This window comes from Epinephelus lanceolatus, chromosome 22, assembly GCF_041903045.1.
Source record: "Epinephelus lanceolatus isolate andai-2023 chromosome 22, ASM4190304v1, whole genome shotgun sequence".
Lineage (NCBI taxonomy): Eukaryota > Metazoa > Chordata > Actinopteri > Perciformes > Serranidae > Epinephelus > Epinephelus lanceolatus.
In genome coordinates, this window is record NC_135755.1 from 6306198 (window position 1) to 6330806 (window position 24609).

At 42.3% G+C, this 24609-nt stretch overlaps 2 protein-coding genes across 2 annotated transcripts in view; both read right to left on the minus strand.

Moving 5' to 3' along the window:
• Positions 1–19642, minus strand: part of LOC117245836 (F-box/WD repeat-containing protein 7-like) — a 44990-nt gene extending 25348 nt beyond the window's left edge. Inside the window, exons 1-2 of the mRNA XM_033609395.2 lie at positions 19384–19642; positions 15588–16172 (exon numbers count right to left, since the gene is read on the minus strand). Of these exons, the coding sequence (XP_033465286.2) occupies positions 15588–16133 (546 nt within the window). The 5' untranslated portion in view covers positions 16134–16172; positions 19384–19642. The remainder of the gene's footprint in view (positions 1–15587; positions 16173–19383) is intronic.
• Positions 19643–20805: 1163 nt separating this feature from the next.
• Positions 20806–24268, minus strand: LOC117246000 (C-X-C motif chemokine 10-like). The gene is made up of 4 exons (XM_033609648.2): positions 23989–24268; positions 22356–22476; positions 21183–21260; positions 20806–21085 (listed from the first exon to the last, which is right to left on the minus strand). The coding sequence occupies exons 1-4, from the start codon at positions 24050–24052 to the stop codon at positions 21052–21054; spliced, it is 297 nt and encodes a 98-aa protein (XP_033465539.1). The 5' UTR covers positions 24053–24268; the 3' UTR covers positions 20806–21051.
• Positions 24269–24609: the final 341 nt, after the last annotated feature.

A 24609-nucleotide genomic window follows, 5' to 3' on the forward strand; every position in this document is an offset into this window, starting at 1 on the left:
TGGAGCCGCGTGCAGCGCGCGTGTGTGTGTGTGTGTGTGTGTGCGTGTGTGTGTGTGTGTGTAGGGAGCAGCACATTCTATTTAGAATTCTGAGGAAAATGTACCAAATGTTCTGACGTCAGGAGTTCAAACGTCACAGCCAACAGGTGAATGTTCACATGTAGCCCTGACAGGTAAGTTAAAGCTGGGGTATGCAGTTTTATAGATGAAGGTAAAATGCTTCAGAATTTTAAAATACACCCTCCTCTTAAAGGGTGTGCCGTATCACCTCATTCACGATAACACGGGCCCGGTCTCACTGTGAAATCGGCGAAATCCGGCGCTTGGGCAGTGACTTGCGGCGTCAGAAAACCAGCAAAAAAAGGTGCTCTTTAACGTCGGCGTGATACGAGGCCAGTTGCTGATAGCATTCTAACACACCATGGTAAACATTATACCTTCTACACACCAGTGTGTTAAGCACTGCGACTGTGAGCATGTTAGCAAAGGGAAGTAGCAGTACCACTGTGTACAAATGTTACAACTCTGTTACAAGTAAAAGTACTGCAAACTTTTACCTGCATACAGCATTCAGAGCATATCTATGATTCATTGGTTGTCTGCACATGGCTCTCAACATGGAGGTAAATGAGCCATTGGCTAGTGGCTAGCAGTGCTAACAGTACAAATGTTAGCTAATGGTGTTATTGCGAGGGGGACTGGAGAGTGGGCGCTACACTTCAGCGACAACGTGTGAATTGACCTATGGCTAAGCCACGCCCCCCTCCACTCACTCGGACAAACTATCAACATTCAGTGACGGGCGCTATGGCAGGTGTCACAGTACACGGCATTTCGCAGGAGGCAATTGATGATTTTTGGGGACATAACGATCAGATGTCATTGAGAAGTAACCAAAAGGGCCTAAACTACACATTGGAGGGATATATTCATCATTTTATTGTTGAGAAGGTCGATGAAAAGCTTAAATTACAAGCCAAAATTTACAGGTCACAGTGTACGCTTGTGAACCGCATCTGGTTGCCGTCACCATCAAAGACAACAAGTTAAAGTGCCACTGAAGTTAAGGTTTTTGGCTCAGAATATGAGAAAAGGATAACGGCCTTTTTACCATCTTTACCAAGAGTGTCTCTCCGTTAGTTTGGTGCTACAGTATTTACACTGAATCATTCAGCATAACGTTTGCCAACCTTTGTTATCTCTGCCATTACAGATAAGTTAATGAAGCTAAGCTCCAGAAGTTAACGTTAGCTTAACTAGAGCCCTTTGGACAACAGCTAACAATGATGTGCTATCACCAAAGTACAAAACTAGAACAAAATAGGCTAATGAACTCCCAGCAAACAAGGTGACATGATGAACAACGCAGCTAGGAGCTAACGTTAGGCTAACTTTAGCTAACGTTAGCTAGAGATGTTGAAGATAACTTTATATTTCTTTCCAGCAAAGTGACAATATGTTGCCTCAAACACAACGTTGACTTACCTTAGAACAGATGTAGACATCATTGTTAATCTTATTCACGTTGAGTTGATGTTGTGGTCTAACGTTACCACACAACTTTATCCAAAGGAGACACTTTTCTCAGTTGAGATGTGGTTTAAAGTGTAAAAAATACACCTGGTCGCCCAGCCTCTCAGGATACCTTGTGTCAGAGTTGCATGTACCCCATGCACACCGTTTGACCATTTTTAAACTTCAAATCTCAGAAAAAGCTCATAAAACCGAACAAAACTGACTTTCTGTAATGCATTTCAATGGACGTCCAGGCAGAGAATGTCCGAGTGTATGGGAATGGCTATACGCACTGTGATTGGCTCATCGTGTTTGAGGGCGGGACTTAGCCATAGGTCAATTGGTTGTTGGAGTTCAGATTTCTCAACTCCTGAGAATAGGCGTATGTATAACTCGCTTCATTTGCACTGCTTAGTTAGTGTATTTCCAATCAATGGCGCCACCTGGTGGAGATTTCACTGCACGCAATTGGATAACACTACAACCAATCAGAACAATACACGGGATGACGTATCCAGAGCGTTACCAGCGGAGCTAACTGGTAGATTAGACTCCTGCCGTATCCGGTCGGCAAAACAACAAAAACGTCCTTCTTGCAAAGGAGAGATTCGAGCGACATCTTCTGTTCCTCTTTTAGAGAAAAAGCCAAGTCTAACTCGTTCATTGTAGCCTATATCAGATACACCAATGTGATTGGTGCAGCTCGGCTCCAAGGGCATGGGTAATGAGCATCATTACTGATTGCCAGAGTGACTCACTGAGCAAATTCAAATTGTGCTCTCGCGGGAACTCTGGATTTCCAGGGTAACATTTACATACAGTCTCTTTCAAAATAAAAGCACTACGTCGGTACAACACTGCAAATTGATTTTTTTTTTTTTACCCCCAACAAAAACACATGGCTAGGTTTAGGAAAAATAGGGTTTAGCTAGAAAACTTAGAAGAAAGTTAGAATCTTACGGGACATGAACATGGCTTTCTCAGGTGAAAGTGTGTTTGTTGGACCCATCCACCACCACTCCCACCCGCCCCAGTTGGACTTTCGCCACCTTAACTTGCATCTCTGTCCCACCACATTTCCCCGACGCCACCGGCACCGTTAAACTATAACAGCAACTGGCCTCGTATCACGCCAACGTTAAAGAATGCCTTTTTTGTTGGTTTCTGATGCCGCAAGTCACTGTCCAAGCGCCGGATTTCAACAACTTCACAGGCTTGTGTTATTGTAAATGAGGTGATATGGCACACCCTTTAAGAGGAGGGTGTATTTTAAAATTCTGGAGCGTTTTACCTTCATCTATAAAACTGTTAGAATGCTAACATTGGCTAATTAGCACCAAGCACAAAGTAGCTGAGGCTCATTACTTTTGCAGGTATTTGATCATAAACCAAAGTAATGGACAAACTGTGCTCGTTGAAAGGTCAGAGGATCACCAAAGTTCTCACAGTTCACCCTCAGGGGAACATGAACCATAGTTCAAAGCAAAGCGTCCACTAATCATTTAAATATTTCAGTCTGAAACAAAGTGGTGGGCCGACCAAAGGACCGGCATTACCAGACGGACTAGAAGCATTATTGAAATGTGCCCAGCAGGAGGTTTGTCGGAGGTCAACGCTTTCTCACAGCTGATTGACCTCAGAGGTCGTCACACTGAAACTCCCACAGGCTCACACTCGCACATCAGGCAGCATTAGGAGCTGCTGGGGGGTAATTTGGGAGGCCAAACCTTCACCCAGAGCCGGAGGCGACAAAACACTCAACACCTCCCTCCTCCTCTCTCACCTGTTCACCTCCTCCTCTTGTTGTTTTCTCCCCTATGTCTCTCCACCTCCTTTTCTTTTACTTTCTCTTTACCTGGAGGCCTCAGGTTGTCGACACAAAACCAATCAGTCCTCATTCTCTTCTCTCGGCCTGAGTCTGTGTGTTATTTCAGTCATAAATGTACCCCACACTTACAAAAAAGAGAAAGGAACCTGCAATGTAAACTCAGGTGTCCAGAAAAATAGAAACACCTGTAGAGTGTAATGTTGCAGCCCTGCAGCCGCTCCGATCTGCTGACGCCGAGACGTGTTGGTGATGGTGTTGTGCCGCGTCGTATCACACTGACAGGTGTTTCCAATACTTTGTTCTCCAATGTATGTTAACTGAACATTGGAAACACCTTTCGGTACAATGCATTCCAATCCTGCAACGTAACACAGAGTTTTACCTGCAGACCTCGTGTGCTACATCCTCACATTTCAAACACAACAAGTGATCCTGATCAAGCATCGGCGGTGACGTGCCGAACAGATCGTTTATTGGCTGTAAATAATTATTCACCTCAGATACAACCTCCCCACGCCATCTGCCGACTGTTCGACCCCCAGGGCTCCATCCTACTCCTCAATCAGCCTCACCAGGCCCCAGATGACCTTTGACCTCTGGGCCTGTTAATCTGTAAATCTCTATATGTGTCATCATATCAGTTCCTACCACTGATCAATCCCATAATGTCCTGGACTCCTTTAATCAGTCCTCACTTCCTTTTTAATTCCTCTTTCCTTTCCTCCCCCATTTACCTCCCTTCTGTCTCTTCTTCTCTGTTTCTAATTTCCTACCTCTCTCCATCCTTCTTTCCTTTACGTCTGTTACTAATTCCTACCTCCTTCTTTCTCCTCCTCCATCTCTCTCTCTGTCTCCATATTGTCATAAATCTAAACTCTCCCTCTCTCTGCTTCCAATTTATGTCCTTTTCTTCTTTTTCCCCCAACCCTCTACTCCTCTGTTGTTTTCTCACAGTTTAGGTAAAACATGCTGCATTAAGAAAACAGATCGATTTTGGATGTTTAAAAACATTTGCAAAAGATTAAATCATATCACATCTGCCTTTAAATGTGAGGCAGTTGCAGGTGCACTGAAATGTACGTTAACGACAGCGGCCGTCAGTGGTGGAAGAAGTACTCAGATCTTTTATTTAAAGGTTCTGTACGCAACAGGCTAACAGACGCCAACAGAAGTAAAGAGAAGCTAACAGAAACCAATAAACAGATGCTAACAGAAGCTAACATAGGCTAACAGAAGCCAACAGAGGTAAAGAGAGGCTGACAGAAACCAACAAACAGAGGCTTGCAGAAGTTAACAGAGGCTAACAGACGCCAACAGAGGCTAAAAGGGGCCAACAGAAGCCAGCAGAGGCTAAAAGGGGCCAACAGAAGCTAACAGAGGCTAACAGACGCCAACAAACAGAGGCTAACAGACGCCAACCGAAGCTAACAGAGGCTAAAAGGGGCCAACGTAAGCCAGCAGAGGCTAAAAGGGACAAACAGAAGCTAACAGAGGCTAACAGAAGCCAACAAACAGAGGCAAACAGAAGCCAACAGAGGCTAACGGAGGCTAACAGAGGCTAAAAGGGGCTAACAGAAAACAACAGAGGTAAACACAGGCTAAAAAAAGCCTAACAGAAGCCGACAAACAGAGGCTAACAGAAGGCAACAGAGGCAGACAGAGATGAGCAGGGGCTAACAGAAGCAAACAGAAGCTAACAGACACCAACAAACAGAGGCTAACAGAGGCTAAAAGGGGCAAACAGAAGCTAACAGAGGCAAACAGAGGCTAACAGAGGCAAACAGAGGCTAAGAGAGGCTAGGTGGGGCTGAATTTAATAACTTTAAATCAAAGACTGTAAAAATAATGACCATATGTACAACAGTGACCATATTTAGGCGAGAGGGTGGAGCTCTAGAGGAACAAGCTGTGGGTCTGACTGAGAAGTTAAGGACACTATCAGCAGCCTGTCACTTAAAGCAACCTTGACCTTAATTGTGCATAACTTTAAGCCTTAATAATAATAATAATAATAATAATAATAAAATCACCCCAGAAGTAGAAAGTAGCGTGAGTTAATACTTCAGCTCAGTACTTAGTTACTTTTCACTGCTGGTAGTTATAAAAATATTTCTCTTAATGGTTAGGAAAACAACAATCAGTAATAATGTATTTCTAAAAGCGTCTCTTTTTTCATGTGTTTCTTTGCTGCCCTTTTGTTTTGTTTTTAAAACTCTCTCTTCTTCTGTGGTATGCAGACCCACTGACTCTCTCCCTCTGATGGCCTTGTAAAACCTGAAACTGGTGTGTGTGTGTGCGTGTGTGTGTGTGTGTGTGTGTGTGTGTGTGTGTGTGTGTGTGTGTTATACATTAAAACAGCTGACTCGTTCCCACACTTGCGGACTCTGTGTGTATGTGCTCATGTTTGTGTGTGAGTGTGTGCATGCGCATGAATGAGTCCTCTCCAGGAGTGAATGATGACTTGGGAGTGTGTGTCCGTGACTGTGTGTGTTTTTGTGCATTTTATGCTCGGAGCTAACTACCGTCAGACTGGAAACAGAGGAAACCACTTCAAAGACTGAAGCAGATGTGGCCTCTGTTTGTAGTGTGTGTGTGTGTGTGTGTGTGTGTGTGTGTGTGTGTGTGTGAGAGCTAGCTGGATTAGCCTGCAAGTGTGTGCAGAATCAATAAAGATTGAGAGAGGATCAGAGGAATGTGTGAGGGATTGATCTTCAGCAGCTGATGTTTCATCTCTTCCTCTCTGTGTATCTACTGAGTGGAGTTCAGTAGATACTGACTCACTAGCTATGTTTCCATCCAAAAGTGATTTGAATCATTGGGAAATGCGCATTAAAAGAGATACGAATCAGAACCGGAAACAAAACAAGTCTCGCATTCTTCTTCTATGTTTTCTGGCGGTTGGCAACCAGCTTGTAAATGCATTACCGCCTTCCCGACCCGGAGTGTGGATATCACCATGGAGAGAGGTGCGCTACGTCCGATTTAATTCGAACATAACTGTTTCCATCCTCCGTTTTGTGAATCAACATTTTTTCGAATCAACCAAAACCTGGCTAAAGCGAGCGTATTTTAGTTTGTGTGAATCAGGGGATTTTAATTTGAATTTTGGAGTTTCCATCATAATTTTCCGATGCAATACTTCTAGATGCGCATCTAAACAGGCTGATGGAAACATGGCTACTCTCAGCTGCTGTTTCACTACATTTTATCTATCCAAAAAAAAAAAAAAAAAACCATTAAAAAACCAACATCGAAAACTTCAGAGGTCTCCAAACTCAAAGACCAACAGTGTTCAAAGTGGTGTTTGAACAAAGTTCACTAACCAAATATGATAACAGAAGCTAACAGAGGCTAAAATAGGCTAAAAGACACCAATGGGCGCCGACAGAGGCTAACAGCAACTAACAGAAGCCAACAGAGGCTAACAGAGGTTAAAAGAGAATAACAGAAGCCAACAAATGTAAACAGAAGCTAAAATAAGGTAACAGAGGTAAACAGATGTTAAAAGAAGCTTACAGAGAGTATCAGAAGCTAACAGAGGATAACAGGTGCTAACAGGGGCTAACGGACACAAACAGAGGCTAACAGAAGCTAAACAGAGGCAAACAGAGGCTAAAAGGAGCTAACAGAGGCTAACAGGGGATGGCATGCCCTAACTTAAGCCAACAGAGGTAAACAGAGGCTAAAAGGAGCTAACAGAGGCAAACAGAGGCTAAAATGAGCTAACAGAGGCAAACAGGTGCTAACAGACACAAACAGAGGCTAACAGGGGCTAACAGACACAAACAGAGGCTAACAGAAACCAACAGAGGCTATCAGAAGCTAACAGAGGATGACATACCCTAACATAAGCCAACAGAGGCAAACAGAGGCTAAAAGGAGCTAACAGAGGATGACATACCCTAACATAAGCCAACAGAGGCAAACAGGTGCTAACAGGGGCTAACGGACACAAACAGAGGCTAACAGAAGCTAAACAGAGGCAAACAGGTGCTAACAGGGGCTAAGAGAAGCCAACAGAGGCTAACAACGCTAAAAGAGGCTAACAGGAGCTAGCGTTTATGAATATTTTAACTGTGGTATTTCTACTTTTACTTTACTACAATATCAGAGTAACTCTGGGACCATTCCTAAACTTAGATACTTTTTTCAGAGGAAATATAAACCAAGATGACCTTGCAGCTGCTGTGCAGTGAAAACAGTACAAACATTGAATATAACTCATGTCCTCGTACAGTCTGTTCCCAGGAAGTGGACCTGTGAAGACTTTTAGCCCGAGCTGAGTGTGTGTTTTGACAGTAATGACACGGCGAGCCGTCAGATTCTGAGCTGAGCGATCTAACAAGCTGACAGGATCTAAACACAGACGCTGCCGTGTTTCTAGTGGGAAACATTACAGAGGTGCAATGCAGCAAAAAACAGGTGCTGTACAAAGCAAATAAACACTACGGCTGCAGTGTGTGTGTGTGTGTGTGTGTGTGTGTGTGTGTTCATCAATAATGAATGCAGGGAGTGTTGCAGGGATGTAAGAGACTTAGTGCTCATGCATATTTTAATGAGTAGCTGTGTGTCTAAGCTGCAATCGTTCTCAGGGGAGGAATCAGGATTCAACAGTGTTAGAGGGAAGGATGAGGAAGAGGAGGAGAGGAAGGAAGGATGGAAGAGAGGAAGACAGGAAGGAAGGAAGGAAGGAAGGAAGAGAGGAGGAGAGGTCAGGATAGAGGAGAGGATGAGAGGAAGGAAGGATGGAAAAGAGGAAGAGAAGTCAGGGTGCTGGAGAGGAAGAGAGGTCTGGACAGGAGAGAGGAAGACAGCAAGGAAGGATGGAAGAGAGGAAGAGAAGTCAGGACGGGGAAGAGAAAGGAATGATGGAAGAGAGGAGGAGAAGTCAGGACAGAAGAGAAGAGGCGAGGAAGGAAGGATGGAAGAGAGGAGAAGTCAGGATGGAAGAGAGGACAAGAGGAAGGAAGGAAGGAGGAGAGGAGAAGAGGAAGGAAGGTTGGAAGAGAGGTCAGGACAAAAGAGAGGAGAAGAGGAAGGAAGGATGGAAGAGAGGAGGAGAACAAGGAAGGATGAAAGAGAGGAGAGGGAGGAAGGGTGGAAGAGAGGTGCAGAGGAAGGATGGAAGAGAGGAGAAGTCAGGACAAAAGAGAGGAGGAGAGGAAGGAAGGATGGAAGAGAGGAGGAGAACAAGGAAGGATGAAAGAGAGGAGAGGAAGGAAGGATGGAAGAGAGGAGGAGAGGAAAGAGGGATGGAAGAGAGGAGAAGTCAGGACAAAAGAGAGGAGGAGAGGAAGGAAGGATGAATGAGAGGAAGAGAGGGAGGAAGGAAAGGGATGGTGTGTGTAAAACAAAGAAACGATTTTCAGAAACTCTGTTTCCAGTGTTGACGACTAGACAGAGTTTTTGTCCCGTGACATCAGAGGGTGCGCCCTTCTCTCCTTCATGAGGCATCACAGCTGAGGTGACATTTTGTTCAATGGCGGCCGGGGTCAAACAGTGGTGTGAGTGTTTCTGCTGGTTAGCTAAACATCCACCTATCATGTTATGTTTCAATACTGCCCAATACTGCGCTCACACGCAGTTCTTTGCGTAAATGTGCCGTAATGTCTGAACAAAGCCGTGAGTGATTAATGTCACGTGACAAAAAGACATCACTTTTACAGCTCCGTGAAGACAGCAATGTTTCGTGCCTCATGTGTGAAAAGAAACTGGCTGACAGGAACTCCAGAGAAAGAAAAACAGAGCGGGGGAGCGCGAGAACGACTGAAGACTGAGGGTTTTACAGGCATTCTTCAAGTGTCGCCTTACATGCTGTAAAACAGTGTCAGGACAGATACAACGAGGAACAGGTGCTCTACTGTCGTGTCTACAAACACGCAGGTCAGTGAAACACCCACCGATGGAAACGCAGTGCTGTACGGTTGCCATAGTGATGATGCAGACAGAGAAGAAGACAGGGGAATTTGTACACCTGGTCTGTCTGAGCCACTTCCTGTTTCCTCCTTCCTGATTTAGTTGTGGTTATAGTTTACAGTACAAGTGTATTTTATGAAATCATTGAAAAAGGCTGAGTGAAAAAAAGAACAGCACCGACTGTGTTTTATCTGAATCACCTCTGAAACTTGTCATTTTATCAAAGTTAAATAAATCTGGTGTTGTGCTCACTGATGAATGTTTCCAGAGACATAACCAGGATTTTAAAGGTCTAGTCTTAAATTGAAGTCCCCCAACACACCTAGAAGAAAGCCTTTAAAACAGTGATACTCTGGGTGCTGGGTGGCTAATTATTTGTGTAATAATCATTAATGCTTGTTTGTTAACTGGCCTCCTTTGCAAAAATGGCCCCTGGGCAAAAATAAGTCTCCCTGCTGTAAAATCTTTTAATTTTGAGCACCATAATCCTTTTAGTTAATTGTTGAGTCCAAGTGGACGTTTGTGCCAAATTTAAAGAAATTCTCTCAAGGACTTCTTGAGATTTTGCATTCATGAGAATAAAATCGCAGTGACCTTGACCTATGACCATTAAGGTCTCATCAGTTCATTGCTGAGTCCAAGCAGACATTTGTGCCAAATCTGAAGAAATTATCTCAAAGCCTTCTTGAGATATTGCATTCATGACAATAAGATGGATGCAAGGTCAAAGCAACATTGATGTTTGAGCACCATAATTCTATGACTTCATCATTGAGTCCAAGCGGACACGTGCCAAATTTGAGGAAAATCCCTTGGTGTGTTCTTGAGATATCACATTCACATGAATAAGACAAACGAGGTCGCAGCAACCTTGACCTTTGACCACCTAAATCTATGAGTTCATTGTTGAGTCCAAGTGGGCGTTTGTGTCAAATTTTCAGAAATTCCCTCAAGGCTTTCTTGACCTTTGAGCACCATAATCCTACTGGTTTATCGTGAATACTGAGTGGACATTTGTGCGAAATATGAGGAAATTCCCTCAAGGCCTTTTTGAGATTTTGAATTCATGAGAATAAGATCACAGTGACCTTGACCTATGACCACCAAAGTCTGATCAGTTCATTGTTGATTTCAAGTTGACATACGTGCCACGTATAAACAAAATAAATAAATCCCTTGATAAGTTCTTGAGATTTCACATTTACATGAATAAGACAAATGAGGTCACAGCAACCTTGACCTTTGACCACCAAAATCTGTGAGTTCATTGTTGAGTCTAAGTGGGCGTTTGTGCCAAATTTGAAGAAATTCTCTCAAGGCCTTCTTGAGATTTTACACTTTTAATAATAAGATGGACACAAGGTCACGGCAACCTTGACCTTTGAGCACCATAATCCTACTAGTTTATTGTTAAGTCTAAGTGGACTTCTGTGCCAAATTAACAGAAATTCTCTCAAGGCCTTATTGAGATTTTGCATTCATAAGAATAGGACAGACATAAGGTCACGGCAACCTTGACCTTTGAGCACCATAATCCTATCACTGAGTCCATGTGGATGTTTGTGCCCAATTTAAAGAAAATCTCTTGCGGTTCATGAGAATGGAACGGACAGACGGATGGGCAGCCTGTAAACGTAATGCCTCTGGCCACGCCTCTCTCTGGCGTGGAGGCATAAACAAATGCTGACCATAGGAAAAACCTCTTCGGTGGACACAGCCCCCGAGAGAGTAACTGGCTCAGTTTTAAATACGTAATGTCAATTTAAACGTGAGCAAAACTTGGAAATGAAACGTGACTCTCGTATCGATTAAAGAAAAACTGGAGGCTGAATTATTATTCTCCTCTGACGACGTGTCGCGGTCAGAGTGTGGACGTGAAAGAATATAATTAATTTTCAGGCCACAAAGAGACTTCACTGTAACCGGAAGGTCGTAGGTTCAGACCTCCGTCCTGCTGACGAGCACAAGACTCCAGGAATGCTGCCGCAGCTCGAGGAATGTGTGTGTGTGCATGTGTGTGTGCAGTGCGCTGACTTGGCGGGATTGGTGTGGACCTAGCTGTCTGGAAAGCTGCCCGGATCTGGAATGTGACCCCGTGCACACACAGTATGAGGGTGTGTTAAGGTGTGTGAGAGTAAAAGAAACAGAGGCTAACTTATGATGGGATCCAAAATGAAACACACTATCTGCTGGATTAGGGCTCGGTGATGTGGACAACAATTCATATGTCGGTATTTAGAGGCTGACTGGTGATACATGATATATATCTCGGTATTTTCTACGAAACGGGCAACATGTTTTTAGCTGCAACTTAAAGCCACATTTGAGGTGTCACATGCAATTTTATAAAAACAGACTGATCAACAGTTACACCTGCAAAACACTAGTCAGCGGCAGGGTTCAAAACACACATTATACACACATTAAACATGGCTTAATAGAGACAATTTCAAACACAACTCAGCTTCACTATAACTCGCAGCATTCACAGACAAACACTTGTCTTTATCTGGACACATTTTCCCCACAAATACAACATGCTAATGATATTAGCACAAGTCTATGGCATTTTACATTGTATAAATTAGCCTCGTGGCTAGCGGAGATTTCCTCTACTCATATAAAACCAGGAACAACAGCGACATTTAACAAAGGTAACGTTACAAAAATCTGGCTCCATTACAGCTCACAAGGTTCACTGACAAAACAACTGTCTTATACTAAACACGTTTTACTAAAACATATATAGCATGCTAACGTAATTAGCACAAGCCTATGGCATTTTACATTGTGAGGTAAAACCTTAATTTGTGAATTGTGTCTTTTTTCTACGATTTCTAATCAGATTTAAGGCCTTTGCACACTTTTTCGTCATTGAAATTTTTGGAGAGCCGTGCAGAGTTTTATTAGTAAACTGTAACTTTATCATAAGAGGATGTTTTGCTGCCTCTCACAGCAGCTGGAGTCTGAGAACAAATAACTTCATTCACTGGGCCGACTGCCGGCGACTTTTAAGGTGGAACGTTAACTTGTAATGTTACTCAATGCATGAGTTGATGACGTGAATCCATCATCTTAAATTTCACTGTGACAACTTTGACCATCACTTTAGTTTGTATATGACACACACTTCTAGTAATGAGTGGATCTTCAAGTGTTTATCTTACTATGTAATGATGAAAACTCTGTGTGTGTGTCTGTTCCACATTTTTCTCCTCACTGACTTGGTCAATCCATGTGAAATTTGGCACAGTGGTAGAGGGTCATGGGAGGATGCCAATGAAGCAATATTACATCAATTGGCCAAAGGGGGGCGCTATAGCAACCGATTGAAATGTCAAACTTTGAATGGGCATATCTCATGCCCCGTATGTCATAGAGACATGAAACTTTGCACAGAGATGCCTCTCCTCATGAGGAACACATTTGCCTCAAGAACCCATAACTTCCACTTATATAGATTTTCCACCATTTTGAATTTTTTGAAAAACACTTCAAATGGATCTCTTCCTAGGAAGTTTGAGCGATCTGCATGAAACTGGGTGAACATAATCTAGGGACCAATATCTAAAGTTCCCTCTTGGCAAAAAGTGGAAAACTTACTAAAACTGAGCTTCTATAAGGCAATGAATATTGCGGAGGGCGTGGCTCATCACATAAAGGTGTATAACATCTCAAGGGTTTCACCCATCACCACGCAACTTTGTAGGCATATGACCACACATAATCTGAGGGGACCCCTCCATTATTGACCCCATCAAACAAAATGGGGGCGCTAGAGAGCTCATTTCTTATCTAGGCCTAACCGCCATATGGATTTTTACTAAACTTGGTAGATATGTAGAACAGGACGCCTCAAGGTGACTGGAGAAATTTAACTCTAATTGGCAACTGGGTGGCGCTATAACAACAGAAAAATGCTTCAAAATGGCTAAAATGCGACCGATCGCTGTGGCTCCCCCTGTGGACCAATGTTTTGTTTTTTTCTAATTGTTGGCATGACTAAGTCATGGTATGGTATGCTGTACATAATCACTGAAACTGTCAGTGTGTCATTCTGTCAGTCAGTCATTCTGTCTGTCCCACGTTTTTCTACTCACTGACGTGGTCAGTCTATGTGAAACTGCACATAGGCATTGAGGATTGGCATAGGTAGAAGGTGACAAAGCTACCAATGGGTATGGACTAGTATATGTTATTTTAGACTGAGTTATATGAACTCCATATATTCTAATCCTCACTCTGAGAAAAAAAAAGCATTGTGAAGTGTTGTTCCTGTGGGCTACAGCAACACTAAACCCCTGAGCTTGCCTGAGAAGGACTAAATGCACAAAGCTGCTATTTTTAAATATCCCATGGAGAGAGACTCTCACTGCAGCCTGTTCCATTTTGTTCTGAAAATGTCGGCGTGCAGCCTCGTTCTGTGGACGATAAACCAGGTGCAGACTTCCACCTGTGTCACCGCTTTTGAGGAAATACAGTGAGTGGTGGACGGAGCAGTGAGTGACAACAACCCCGCCCACATTTAAGAGGACTATTTGTGGTGGAAACACTAAACAGACCGAGGGTCTAGGTACCATGTCTGAAGGGTTACTGTTGGTTCTAAAGGCACCATACTGAAAGTGTTCGGTGGAAACAAGGCGAAACATTGATGCAACAGGTTTAATAATCTGATCATGTCAGACATAGTAACAGACAGTTCACAGCACAATGAATACCTTTACTGAAATATTGTGAGTTTAGTTAGCTGTTAATAGCTCTGCCCTTTGACCCCGACAGGATGTTGAATGCACGACTTCTACACTGTTGTACTGGTACCTGTAAAAGTTCAGAGTACTTCTTCCACCACTGCTATGAGAAATTAAATGTGCGTGTCCACATACCGGACATACCACTGCAGCTCTAATGTGCTTCTGTTCACACCGGTCATCTGATGCCAGAGCATGTGTGTGTGTGTGTGTGTGTGTGTGTGTGTGTGTTTAATCCTCTATATGTGTAGTAATCTAGAAAAAAATGCTCTTAGATTACAGAGCATGTCTCACCAGATTAGTGCCCCAGTTTTTCCAATCTGTCTGACTGTCCGACACACACACACACACACACACACACACTTGAACATCACCAAATCTGAGCTTCAATAATCAGCTTTGATTTTAATAACAGCGCTGCCTCTAGTGGTCACAGAGAGCACTACACGTTCACTACTCATCAGGTGTCCCAGCATGAGGAGGGTGTGGTAATGGTTCTGTACCAGTATGGCTGTGTGTGTGTGTGTGTTAAGCTAACAGTTCCCATGGGAGGAGACTTCATATCCCATGATCCCGATGGAGGAATCTGAGGAATGTTGACTGCTGCACATTCCTGCACACACACCTACTGTCTGTGAGTGTGTACTTGTACGTTACTGAAGTATTTCCACTTAACACAACATTATAATTTACTCCACTACATCTCAGTGGACAATATCAACTGGAAACAAAAATGGATCAAATTCTTTCTGACCCCAGAAAACACAGTGTGCAGCACAGTTGGTAAATTTACAGTTGGCTCTGTCTCATTAACTAACTTCTGTTAAATGTATTTACCATTAACTCATCTATATAAAAGCAATAAGGTGGAGGGGAAATGAAGTCAAAGAATATAACAAAATAAAACTATAAATGACTCATTATTTGGGAAAATAAACATTAAATTGTCTTTAAAATGCAGTATTTTTTTCAAACTTAAAAGTAAGAGGAGAACACACACTTTGTCACACACACACACACACACACACACACACACACACAGCAGCTGGTGTTCCCCTTGTTTATAAAGACGACAAAACAGGAGACACAATGGCACCTGAACGCCACACACACAAAGACGCTGACATCATCGACTGGTACCTGAATGCCACAAACACACAGGTCGCACAGAGCCAGGTGTCGCGTCTTCATCTGTGTTATAAAAAGAAGTCTGCTGTGTCGTTCATAGAGTGTGTAACGTCGCCACCTGCTGGCTGAACCCGCACATTGACACTGCTTAACTTTCACTGTTGTTTTACCGTGATGTTTGAGCTTCACTGTGCTGCGCTGGTGTCGTTTACTGAGGACATGTGACATGTGAGTGTGTTCGGAGCCAATCATTGGTCCAATCCAGCTCACTCAAGTGTGATGTGGAACGTTGTCTCTGACAGTTGCTGTTGCACTACTCTTTATATGTCTTCGTATACAACAGTGGTTGTAAAAGCTTGAATTTGTAATCGAGTAAAAGTACTCAGTTATGTTCCTTCACTGTTAAATCCCAACTGAGCTCTTGTTGAAACAGACTTGAGGAACAGTCCTACCTGACTCTGCAGGTGAAGCGATGGTGACGTCATTTCTGCCTTCTCCTCCTCCTCCTCTTCCTCCTCTCTTTCATCGCAGTTTGCCTCCTCCTCATCCTTCTCCTCCTCTTTCACTGCTTCTGTCTCTCCTTCCTTCATTACGTCTCCTCCGTCCTCTGTCCGTGTGATCTGATTGGTCGTCTCCGTGCCAAAAGGCTCGGACGGACAGGACTCATCCTCGATGGTGACTATGGCGACTCTGACCTCGTCTTCCTCCCCGTCCTCGCCTCCTCCTCTGTCTCCTCTTCCTCGGCACACAGAGGAGGTGAGGAAAGGAAAGGAGGTGAGGGAGGAGGAGGCAGAGATCGGAGTGTGTCCACCAATCTCTTTGTCTTTGGCACCTGCCTTCATCATCATCTCCTCCTCCTCCTCCTCCTCGTCTACCTCCTCTTCTCTCCTCCTGGGTGGGGTTTTTAGTATTCTGTCCTTCTCTCCCAGCCCACTTGTCCTCTCTTCCTCCGCCTCCTCCTCTTCCTCCTCTCTCCTTTCTTGGTGTTCTCTGTCCATCTTTGGTTTCGTCACACAGCAGCAGGAGAGAGAAGCATCCTGAAAAAGACACAAAGAGAAACATCAGGACATTAATTACAATAATTGTGACTAGAATTACCACCCAGAGGTGTACGCCTCCACACACCAATCAAATATCTCTGACAGTTTACACCATGTCAGTGAAAACATGAGGAAAAGATCAGTGTCACCAACTCAGTCTCTGACCAAATGTCTCCCCTTCTGTTCCTGAGATATGACGTTTAATAATGACCAGAGAAGTGTTTTATGCAGAATATGATGATGTCACAGTGAAGTTGACCTTTGACCTTTTGGATATATTCTGGATATCAACCAGTGTTTAAGATTCAGGGGGATTTAAACCCATTTCCAAACACTTTCATGCGGACACACCAAACTGACATCAAAGAACTAGCGGTGACGAAAGCCAACTGCTGCGTCGTCTACGTTGCCTCACGTCGCCCTGTGTCAGTTGCATTTGAACTAGGGTTGGGATCCGGATCCGGTTCTTTTTTGGAACCGGGTCCAAAGTTCCGGTTCTGGAACCGGTTCCATCACATTTGGAGTAACGGTTCCTGCAAACGGTTCCTAGATTGTAAAAAAAAAAAAAAAAAAACAACGTCACGTGTATTTCCATTAGAGTGCGGCACGGGCGCATATTTCTGTCCGAACCCGACCGAGCCTGACATTATCTAATCACTAAAGCACTGAGTTTGTGTCACACAGTTGTTATGGTTACAGGCTATTTAACAGGCCGGGCGTGCGCCGTGGGTGCTCAGCTGCGGAGAGGGAGACCTCCGTGTTTGAGACGGGAGTGGGCGGCGGGAGGTCCGAGGCTTCCAGCGAGGGGAGAGGGAAAAATATAACAAAATAAGATAAAATAGGAAGACCTGTCTCCCTCTTTTATTTTATTTTTAGCGTTTAATCAAGGCGGAGGCTGGCGGCGGGAGGTCCGAGACTTCCAGTGAGGGGAAAGGAAGAAACAAACAGCCAATGTGTGTGTGTGTGTGTGTTCTGTTCAGGTGTTGTCACGTAAATAACAGTGCCCAAGCATGAATGCATATAAGTATTTTTTATTACACTGCTGTGGTTAATTTGAGGTAATTATGTTACTGTAGAAATCAGAGAATCACTTTTTGTTGTTATATATTCTCAGGGAGATGATACAAGCTCTAAATCTGAAATACACACCACACACAAATGTGTATTTTCATCTAATTGTACTGTGCAACAGTTAGAATAAAGTTTTTGTATTTGTATGATTGCATTTGTGTTTATTATATACTTGTTTAAGTATAGCAAGTATAATGGATATAATGTAGGAATCGGTAAGGAATCGGAATCGTTAAAATCCTAACGAGTCCCAACCCTAATTTCTGCGCCTGTGTGAGAGAGAGCGGCGTGAGAGAGTGATACATCCTGTCAGCCGAGGGGTTTCCTATCTGTGCAGCCGAGCACCGCAGCACCTCCACAGACTATTACATCCAGACGGTCCCGGTGTTTCCTCCTCAGGCTCCACTTCACTCAGCTGCCCGATAAACCCGCTGCTTCTTCCCACTTTAACCTGAATAACAAACCAGGGCTCGGTGCGCCGGTTGGATCCAAACGGAGAGCTGGGGCTAGCTGGGAGGCTAAAGGCCCTGACACACCAAGCCGACGGTTGGCCGTCGACCAAAGTTGGGCCGTCACACTTTAACCTGAATAACAAACCAGGTTAGCTGGGAGCATGACCGGAGGGAAGCACAGCCAGTTAGCCTCCACTAGCCTCCCAGCTAGCTCCGGCTCTCCGTTTGGATCCAACCGGAGCACCGAGCCCTGGTTTGTTATTCAGGTTAAAGTGGGAAGAAGCAGCGGGTTTATCGGGCAGCTGAGTGAAGTGGAGCCTGAGGAGGAAACACCGGGACCGTCTGGATGTAATAGTCCGTGGAGGTGCTGCGGTGCTCGGCTGCACAGATAGGAAACCCCTCGGCTGACAGGATGTATCACTCTCTCACTCCACTCTCTCTCACACATGCGCAGAACGTACGTGCTACTTGGCCGTCGGATGTAGTCCGTGTAGTGTGTTCAAATACAACTGACACAGGGCGACGTGAGGCGACGTAGACGACCCAACAGTTGGCGTTCGTCGCCGCTAGCTCTTTGATGTCAGTTTGGTGTGTCCGCACATTAACTGGCTGTGCTTCCCTCTGGTCATGCTGTGGCTAACACTCCGCTAACCTCACAGCTAACCCAGTTTGTTATTCAGGTTAAAGTGGGAAGAAGCAGCGGGTCTGTGGGGCAGCTGAGTGAAGTGGAGCCTGAGGAGGAAGCACCGGTTAGCCCTGGTTTCAATACAGGCAGATTCACTCGCTACAGGGGCGAGGAAATAAAACCTGAACAGCCAATCAGAGTGATCTCTGTAATCGACAAGCTCCATTGCCGATTCAACATGCTTGACTAGTGCCAACGGTGCGGGACACACCGCAAAGACGAGGGCGACAGACGCTCACCGACGGCCGATGGTGTGTCAGCACCTTAAGTCTCCGGCAGTCGGCCCAGTGAATGAATTTACTTTTTCTCAGACTCCAGCTGCTGTGAGAGGCAGCAAAACATCCTTTCATTTTATAGTTACAGTTGACTGCAGTGTTCACAGCTCCACCTTTCAGTACCAGATCTGTGTGCTCGGTACCCCAACAGAGGGGGGACCAAACATGGGGACGGTTCCATTGGGACCATCCTCAACTTTTCACAGTGGAAACAGAAACAAACTGAACCGTACTGCTCGGTGCAAACCGGGCTGTAGAGGCCTGTAGCTGCAGACTGAGACCATCTGAAACTTCTCCCAGTCAGAGTTGTTGAGGAGGTTTTAACCGGGAGCTGACGAGGACCTGCTCCCTGTGTGGATATACACGGCTCACTCTGAGGTAACAAAACACAGCGATTCATATTTTCAGGTGCTCAAACACTGAAGGAAACAGACTCATTATATTATATTCCATGACAGCATGTCCTTGTCCAGTGCTGTAAACATCTTACAGTGCTTCAGTAACTCACATCCTGTGTGGAAATACAACTCTGGGTGTTTTCACTTCAGTTTTATGTTGCTTCATACTTCCCTACTAACGTTACACCTCAGAAGTTAATGCTGTTCTTCACAGACACATGAATGCAGCAGGAACATTTACTTCACAGCTAAACTTTACTGAAACACCTTTAACAGACTTCAGTAATGTTAGTTTAGAGATAAAGTTGTAAAATAAACCAGACTGACCTTTAATAAACGCAGAGTTCTCTCCTCCGGACTTTAAATTTTAAACGCCGGGATTTCTTCTTCTTCTTCTCCTGCTTTATTCCTCGTCTTTTCTTCTTCTGTGAATATTTCAGCTCAATATCCAACCCGTCATCTCCAAGTTAAACTTCTCCGCTGCAGGTTTGTGTTTTCATTCAGAGACTTGTTTTTCTGTCACAAACTAAAAACATACCAAACTCTTCTCTGCGCTGCTTCGCCCCGCTTGCACATGGAGCTTTGTTTGGCGCCGTTTGATGACGTCACGAATCTGGTCACGCGCCCCTCAGTGTTTTTTTTCCCCAACAAAAAAAATGTGTTTTTATTTTATTTAATTTATTCAATCTTTATTATTAACTCAGACAAAATAATCATCAACTTTTAGTCACAATACAAAAATCTAATAAAAAAAATTCACTATACTTCCTCTACTGTATTATTACTGTCATTATTATTATTACTATTAATAATAATAATAATAATAATAATAATAGTACATTTAATTTGTATCATTATTATTATTATTATTATTATTATTATTATTATTATTATTATTATTATTCTTGTTATTATTATTGATAAACAATTTGTTTTTATTATTTCTTAAAATAATGATCAACATATAGTCCCAACCATACTTCACTATACGTCATTATACTTACTACTTATTACAAGCCTCTACCATAATATTATTACTATTAATATATATTTTACCATTATGGGGTCCTTTCACTCTGTTTTACTCTAGTTACTGTTTTAATGGATTTGAAATGTACTCTATTACATTTTTATTGTCTCAGTGCTTAATTGTTATTATTATTATAATAATAATTATTATTATCATTATTATTGTTCTTATTATTATTATTGATTTATTTATTTTTAATCTATTTTTTAATTGTCATTATTAACTTCTTAATTAAAAATTAAATAATTATTAACTTTCAGTCACAATACTTTTGGCCAGTAAAATTCTTCTTCCTTCTTCCTTCTGTCTTTCTTATTCTTATTATTCGCATTTAAAACAATAATGATATAGTAGAGGCATAGTTTTGAATCAAAAAGCAAGTCTAGTGAAAAAATTTGATAATTATTTAGTCTGAGATAATAATTAAAATAAAAATGATAAAATAAATCAATAATAATAATAGAGAAACAATAGAAATTTAATACAATAGATTTAAATACTATTCAAACAGTGATAAGACTAACAGAGTAATATAAAATTAAAGAACCACATAAAATATAGACCAATAACTATAATAATAATAATAATAATAATAATTATAATAATAAAAAACATAGTCCAAACAAAAAAAAACAATAAGAGAGACAGACATAATCATATAATAATACTAAAGCAGTGTCAGGCTCAGAACAAAAAACAATCACTCAATGCTTCTTTGATTTTTATTTTTTTTATTAATTAAAAAACACCTAAATTCCCAAAATACAGAAAACTTGGTTCACAAGTCACATTTAAAAAACAAGGAAATAAAATAGAGCGGAGACACAGTCTCAGTGCTGTCAGTATAAATATGAGATAAATAGATATAAAGCTTTCACTCATGTCACGTCTACATTCACTGAAGGTGCATTTGGTGGGTCAGAGGTCATCAAACTTCTCATTGGTCCATGCTGGTGGACGGGAGCTCAGTTGATCAGGCTGTGGTGAGTTTTCGGTTTCCTGTATATGACAATAAAACAAGCAGGACGCACGTTAGACACGTCACAACACTGACAGATTATCACTCAGAGGATGAGGATGGGATTCATGCACTCACACGATGGAGGCCAGGAGTTTCTGCACAGCGTTCAGCTTGGGGTTCAGGCAGTAAGGAAAGCCGTTTTTGTTGGTGACCCTGTTGAAACGGACGGTGGAGGTGAGGTCAGACATTAAATGTAAACTGTTAGATAAATACGTCAGGCAGGACTGAAGTTGACTGTTATGAACTGAGGCAGAACCAGTGGCGTGAGGAAGTTATAACGGGCCCTAATTCACGCTGTCGTGCATCTTGACACAACCAAAGACTTGACACTGGACAACATCAGCAGACACATTACCCAGCAATCATCGCTGCAAATCTGACAAAAATATCAAAGAGTGTAAGAAATGAACCATTTAATTGAATAGTTTGTGAAGTATAGCAGTTTTTAGATCAAGCAATCGTTTACCCTAAAATGAAAATAGCGTTGCAGCCAGATCCAGTGCGACTGAAGTGAACGGTGACCAGTTTTAAAATGTCAAAAAAGAACACAAAAAACCCACAAAATGTCTCTGTGCTGCTCGTGTGGTGTAATCCAAGTGTCCGTAAGCCACGACATTGAAACTTGACCTGAAAAGACACCATTTACGCAACGTTTTTAGCCTAAATGTCAACTGTAGCCTCTCAGACCAGAGCAATGGCGCTAGATGGGATCAACGAGATCTCTCTCTCTGTTGTGTGAGTCGCTTCCTGGTAGCGTGTGAACACAGGTGTGCAGGTATTGTGAGATCTCGTTGATGCCATGTCGCACCGGTATTTGTGTACCTCACGAACATGCGGGCAGCTTTGGTCTGAGAGGCTACAGTCGACATTCAGGCTAAAAACGACGTCTTTTCAGGTCAAATTTGAATGTGGCGGCTAATGGACACCACACGAGCAGTATGGAGACTTTTTTTTTGTTTTGTTTTTTTTTACACTTAAATACTGGTAATACATGAGCACAAAAATATCTTATTATCAAATCTCTTTTTGTATTTATTTCAAATCAAATTTATTTATTTATTTGGGTCTCCATTAGCCACCACGAGGTGACAACTCTCTCTTCCTGGGGTCAGTACAAGGGAACACAATGTGAAACAAACATTTTAATTAAAAATCCAAAAAGGGAACAAGAACGTGCAAAATACAAAACCAAAGACAGAAAAATAAGTCAGCAACCATCAACACTGGCATTAATTAAAGATGTCTTACACAATCTCCACTCTGTTGCAGAAGATGGTCGCTTGGTAGATCTTGACTTCCTTTATGTCAGACATCGATCTGATTCTGTTCCTGACGCGTTCACACAGACACCTTCCTGACTGGCGGTCCACTGTACGGAGAAAGACAAGGGACAAAAAAAAACATTTAATAAGAATTCTTCCACCAAAACATGTATAAATGTAGCCTATAAAATGACAAACAGCTTCTTCTTTCCCAACTTTGATCGTTTCTGATCCACTCATGAGCCCATCGTACGTCAAAATGTCCCTGAGGCCTAAATGAAAATAAACTACCTGTAGCTAATAAAACATCAGATTAAAATATGAGCTAATTTGTGTTCTGTAACATGTTGTACATGTGTTATAATAATCATATAAATCAATAAAAAAACATTACAAATTAACTTGTTCAGAGGAATAAATAATAAAATATTAGTGTAAAATAATAATAACATTTACAACGTAATTTCTTTCCTTTTTTTGTCCCAGGGAAACACAGGAATCCACACAATAAAAAATAAGAAAATTAAGTTTTAAAGTCATTCAGTCCTACATTACACTAACTTTAAATACGCACAAATTCAATAATACACATTTATGAAACGACCTTTAACGACCTTCTTTCACATGAAAAACAGCTTTTTTATTATTTGCTACTATTTTTTTATTTACTATTTTACAAGTGTCTCACCCAAAGCTACAATTTACAAGGTAACATTGAACACATCATGAGAATATTAGAATTTACGTTCACCTGATATAATGTTTTACTGAATAGAGCTTGAACGGGTCACAATGCAAATCAATGCAACCTCAACGAGCTGCTTAGAGGTAATGATAACTAGCTGCTAACTGCTAACAGCTAACAGCTAACTTAAGGAGCTCTCCTCCTGCTGATGTCATGTTCCTTCTCTCCACATCCACTCCTCTCAGTAGTGCTGTGATAATTGAGTGAGCATCAGAGCACTTTTCCTTTGGGTGTTCCCGTGACGTCAGATAACTCCGCCCATCTCCCCCAGAGAGCAGGTGAAGTGCAACAATCTGGGGAGGGGGGCTGGGGGCCCAAAATATGCCTCACTGTTATTTAGTAGGCTTTGCTCTGGAGTTATGTTGTTGTGACATTATGTCATATTTCAAAATAGCTCAAAATGACTCAAAAATAAACAGATTCCCCCATCTGTGGCGTCCCCTGTGGCTGACGGCGCCCTTAGCATTCACCTAGGCTGCCTATGCCACGGCCGGCACTGCCCGTAGGTTTAGTTTTAGTGTATCCTCTCTGTGTATATATTTAAAGAATAGTATCCTTTAATTTAATTTAATCGAATTTGATTTAATTTAATTTGATTAAATCGAATTTAATTTGATTAAATCGAATTTAATTTAATTTGATTTAATTCAATTCACTTTAATTTCATTTAATGTAATTTAATTTAACTTAATTTAATTTGATTAAATCTAATTTAATTGAATTTTTTTTGTTTGTTTTGGTTTTTGTTCTCTGCCTCTTATGTTTTTGGATAAGTCATCTGTTGATAAAAACAAATCTTTGATAAAACAAACAAAGTACGGAATGAGCCCCACATTGTCTCTGTCAGAGTCACTAATACTGAATAAACACTCACTCTGAGCTGTAGAGATGCAGATGATGACAGCCAGGAGCAGAAACACCTTCATGATGTGGGACATGTTTGGTTTCCTCTGTGGTCGAGACGACGCTGCGGTGCGGGAGAAGAATCTTCCTCTGGTGAAGGTGATAGCAGGAGGACTGTGAGGCTAGGAGCCTGACGGTCAGCTTAAAAACTCTCATCAGACACTGACCTCATCGCACTTCCTGTCATCAGGGAAATTTTTCAGACTGGAAAGTGAAACCGCAAACAAACCGCAAACAAAAGGAAACCAGACTGGTTCTGCAGCCTTTCACTGTGGCTACATCACTAACAGCTCTGCCAGAGAAAGATTTTAAAAGTACATTTGAATATTACATATGAGAATAAGAGGATAAAAACAGTGGTGCAACTAAACTTGTACTCACACCGTTTTGTTTGTTATATGTTCTATAAACCCTCGGTTTGCAAAATTAAGGTGACACAAAGATGAGTTCAGGGCTTGTAGGTGACATTAGTTTTCCTGTTTATACGTACATATGTTTCATACAATAATCTAAAACTACAAGTATAAACTGTGTTGTCCTCTCAAAGTTCTATTAACAGTGTGGTGGTACAAAACCAACACCAGAACAGAGC

Bases quoted from the DNA above. Each gene is read 5' to 3' on its own strand.
- LOC117246000 (XM_033609648.2), bottom strand. From the start codon at position 24,052: ATGTCCCACATCATGAAGGTGTTTCTGCTCCTGGCTGTCATCATCTGC. The intron at 21,261-22,355 runs GTAAGACATCTT...CCGTTTCAACAG, and splicing joins TGCAACAGAGTGGAGATTGT to GGTCACCAACAAAAACGGCT. The intron at 21,086-21,182 runs GTGAGTGCATGA...TGTCATATACAG, and splicing joins AAACTCCTGGCCTCCATCGT to GAAACCGAAAACTCACCACA.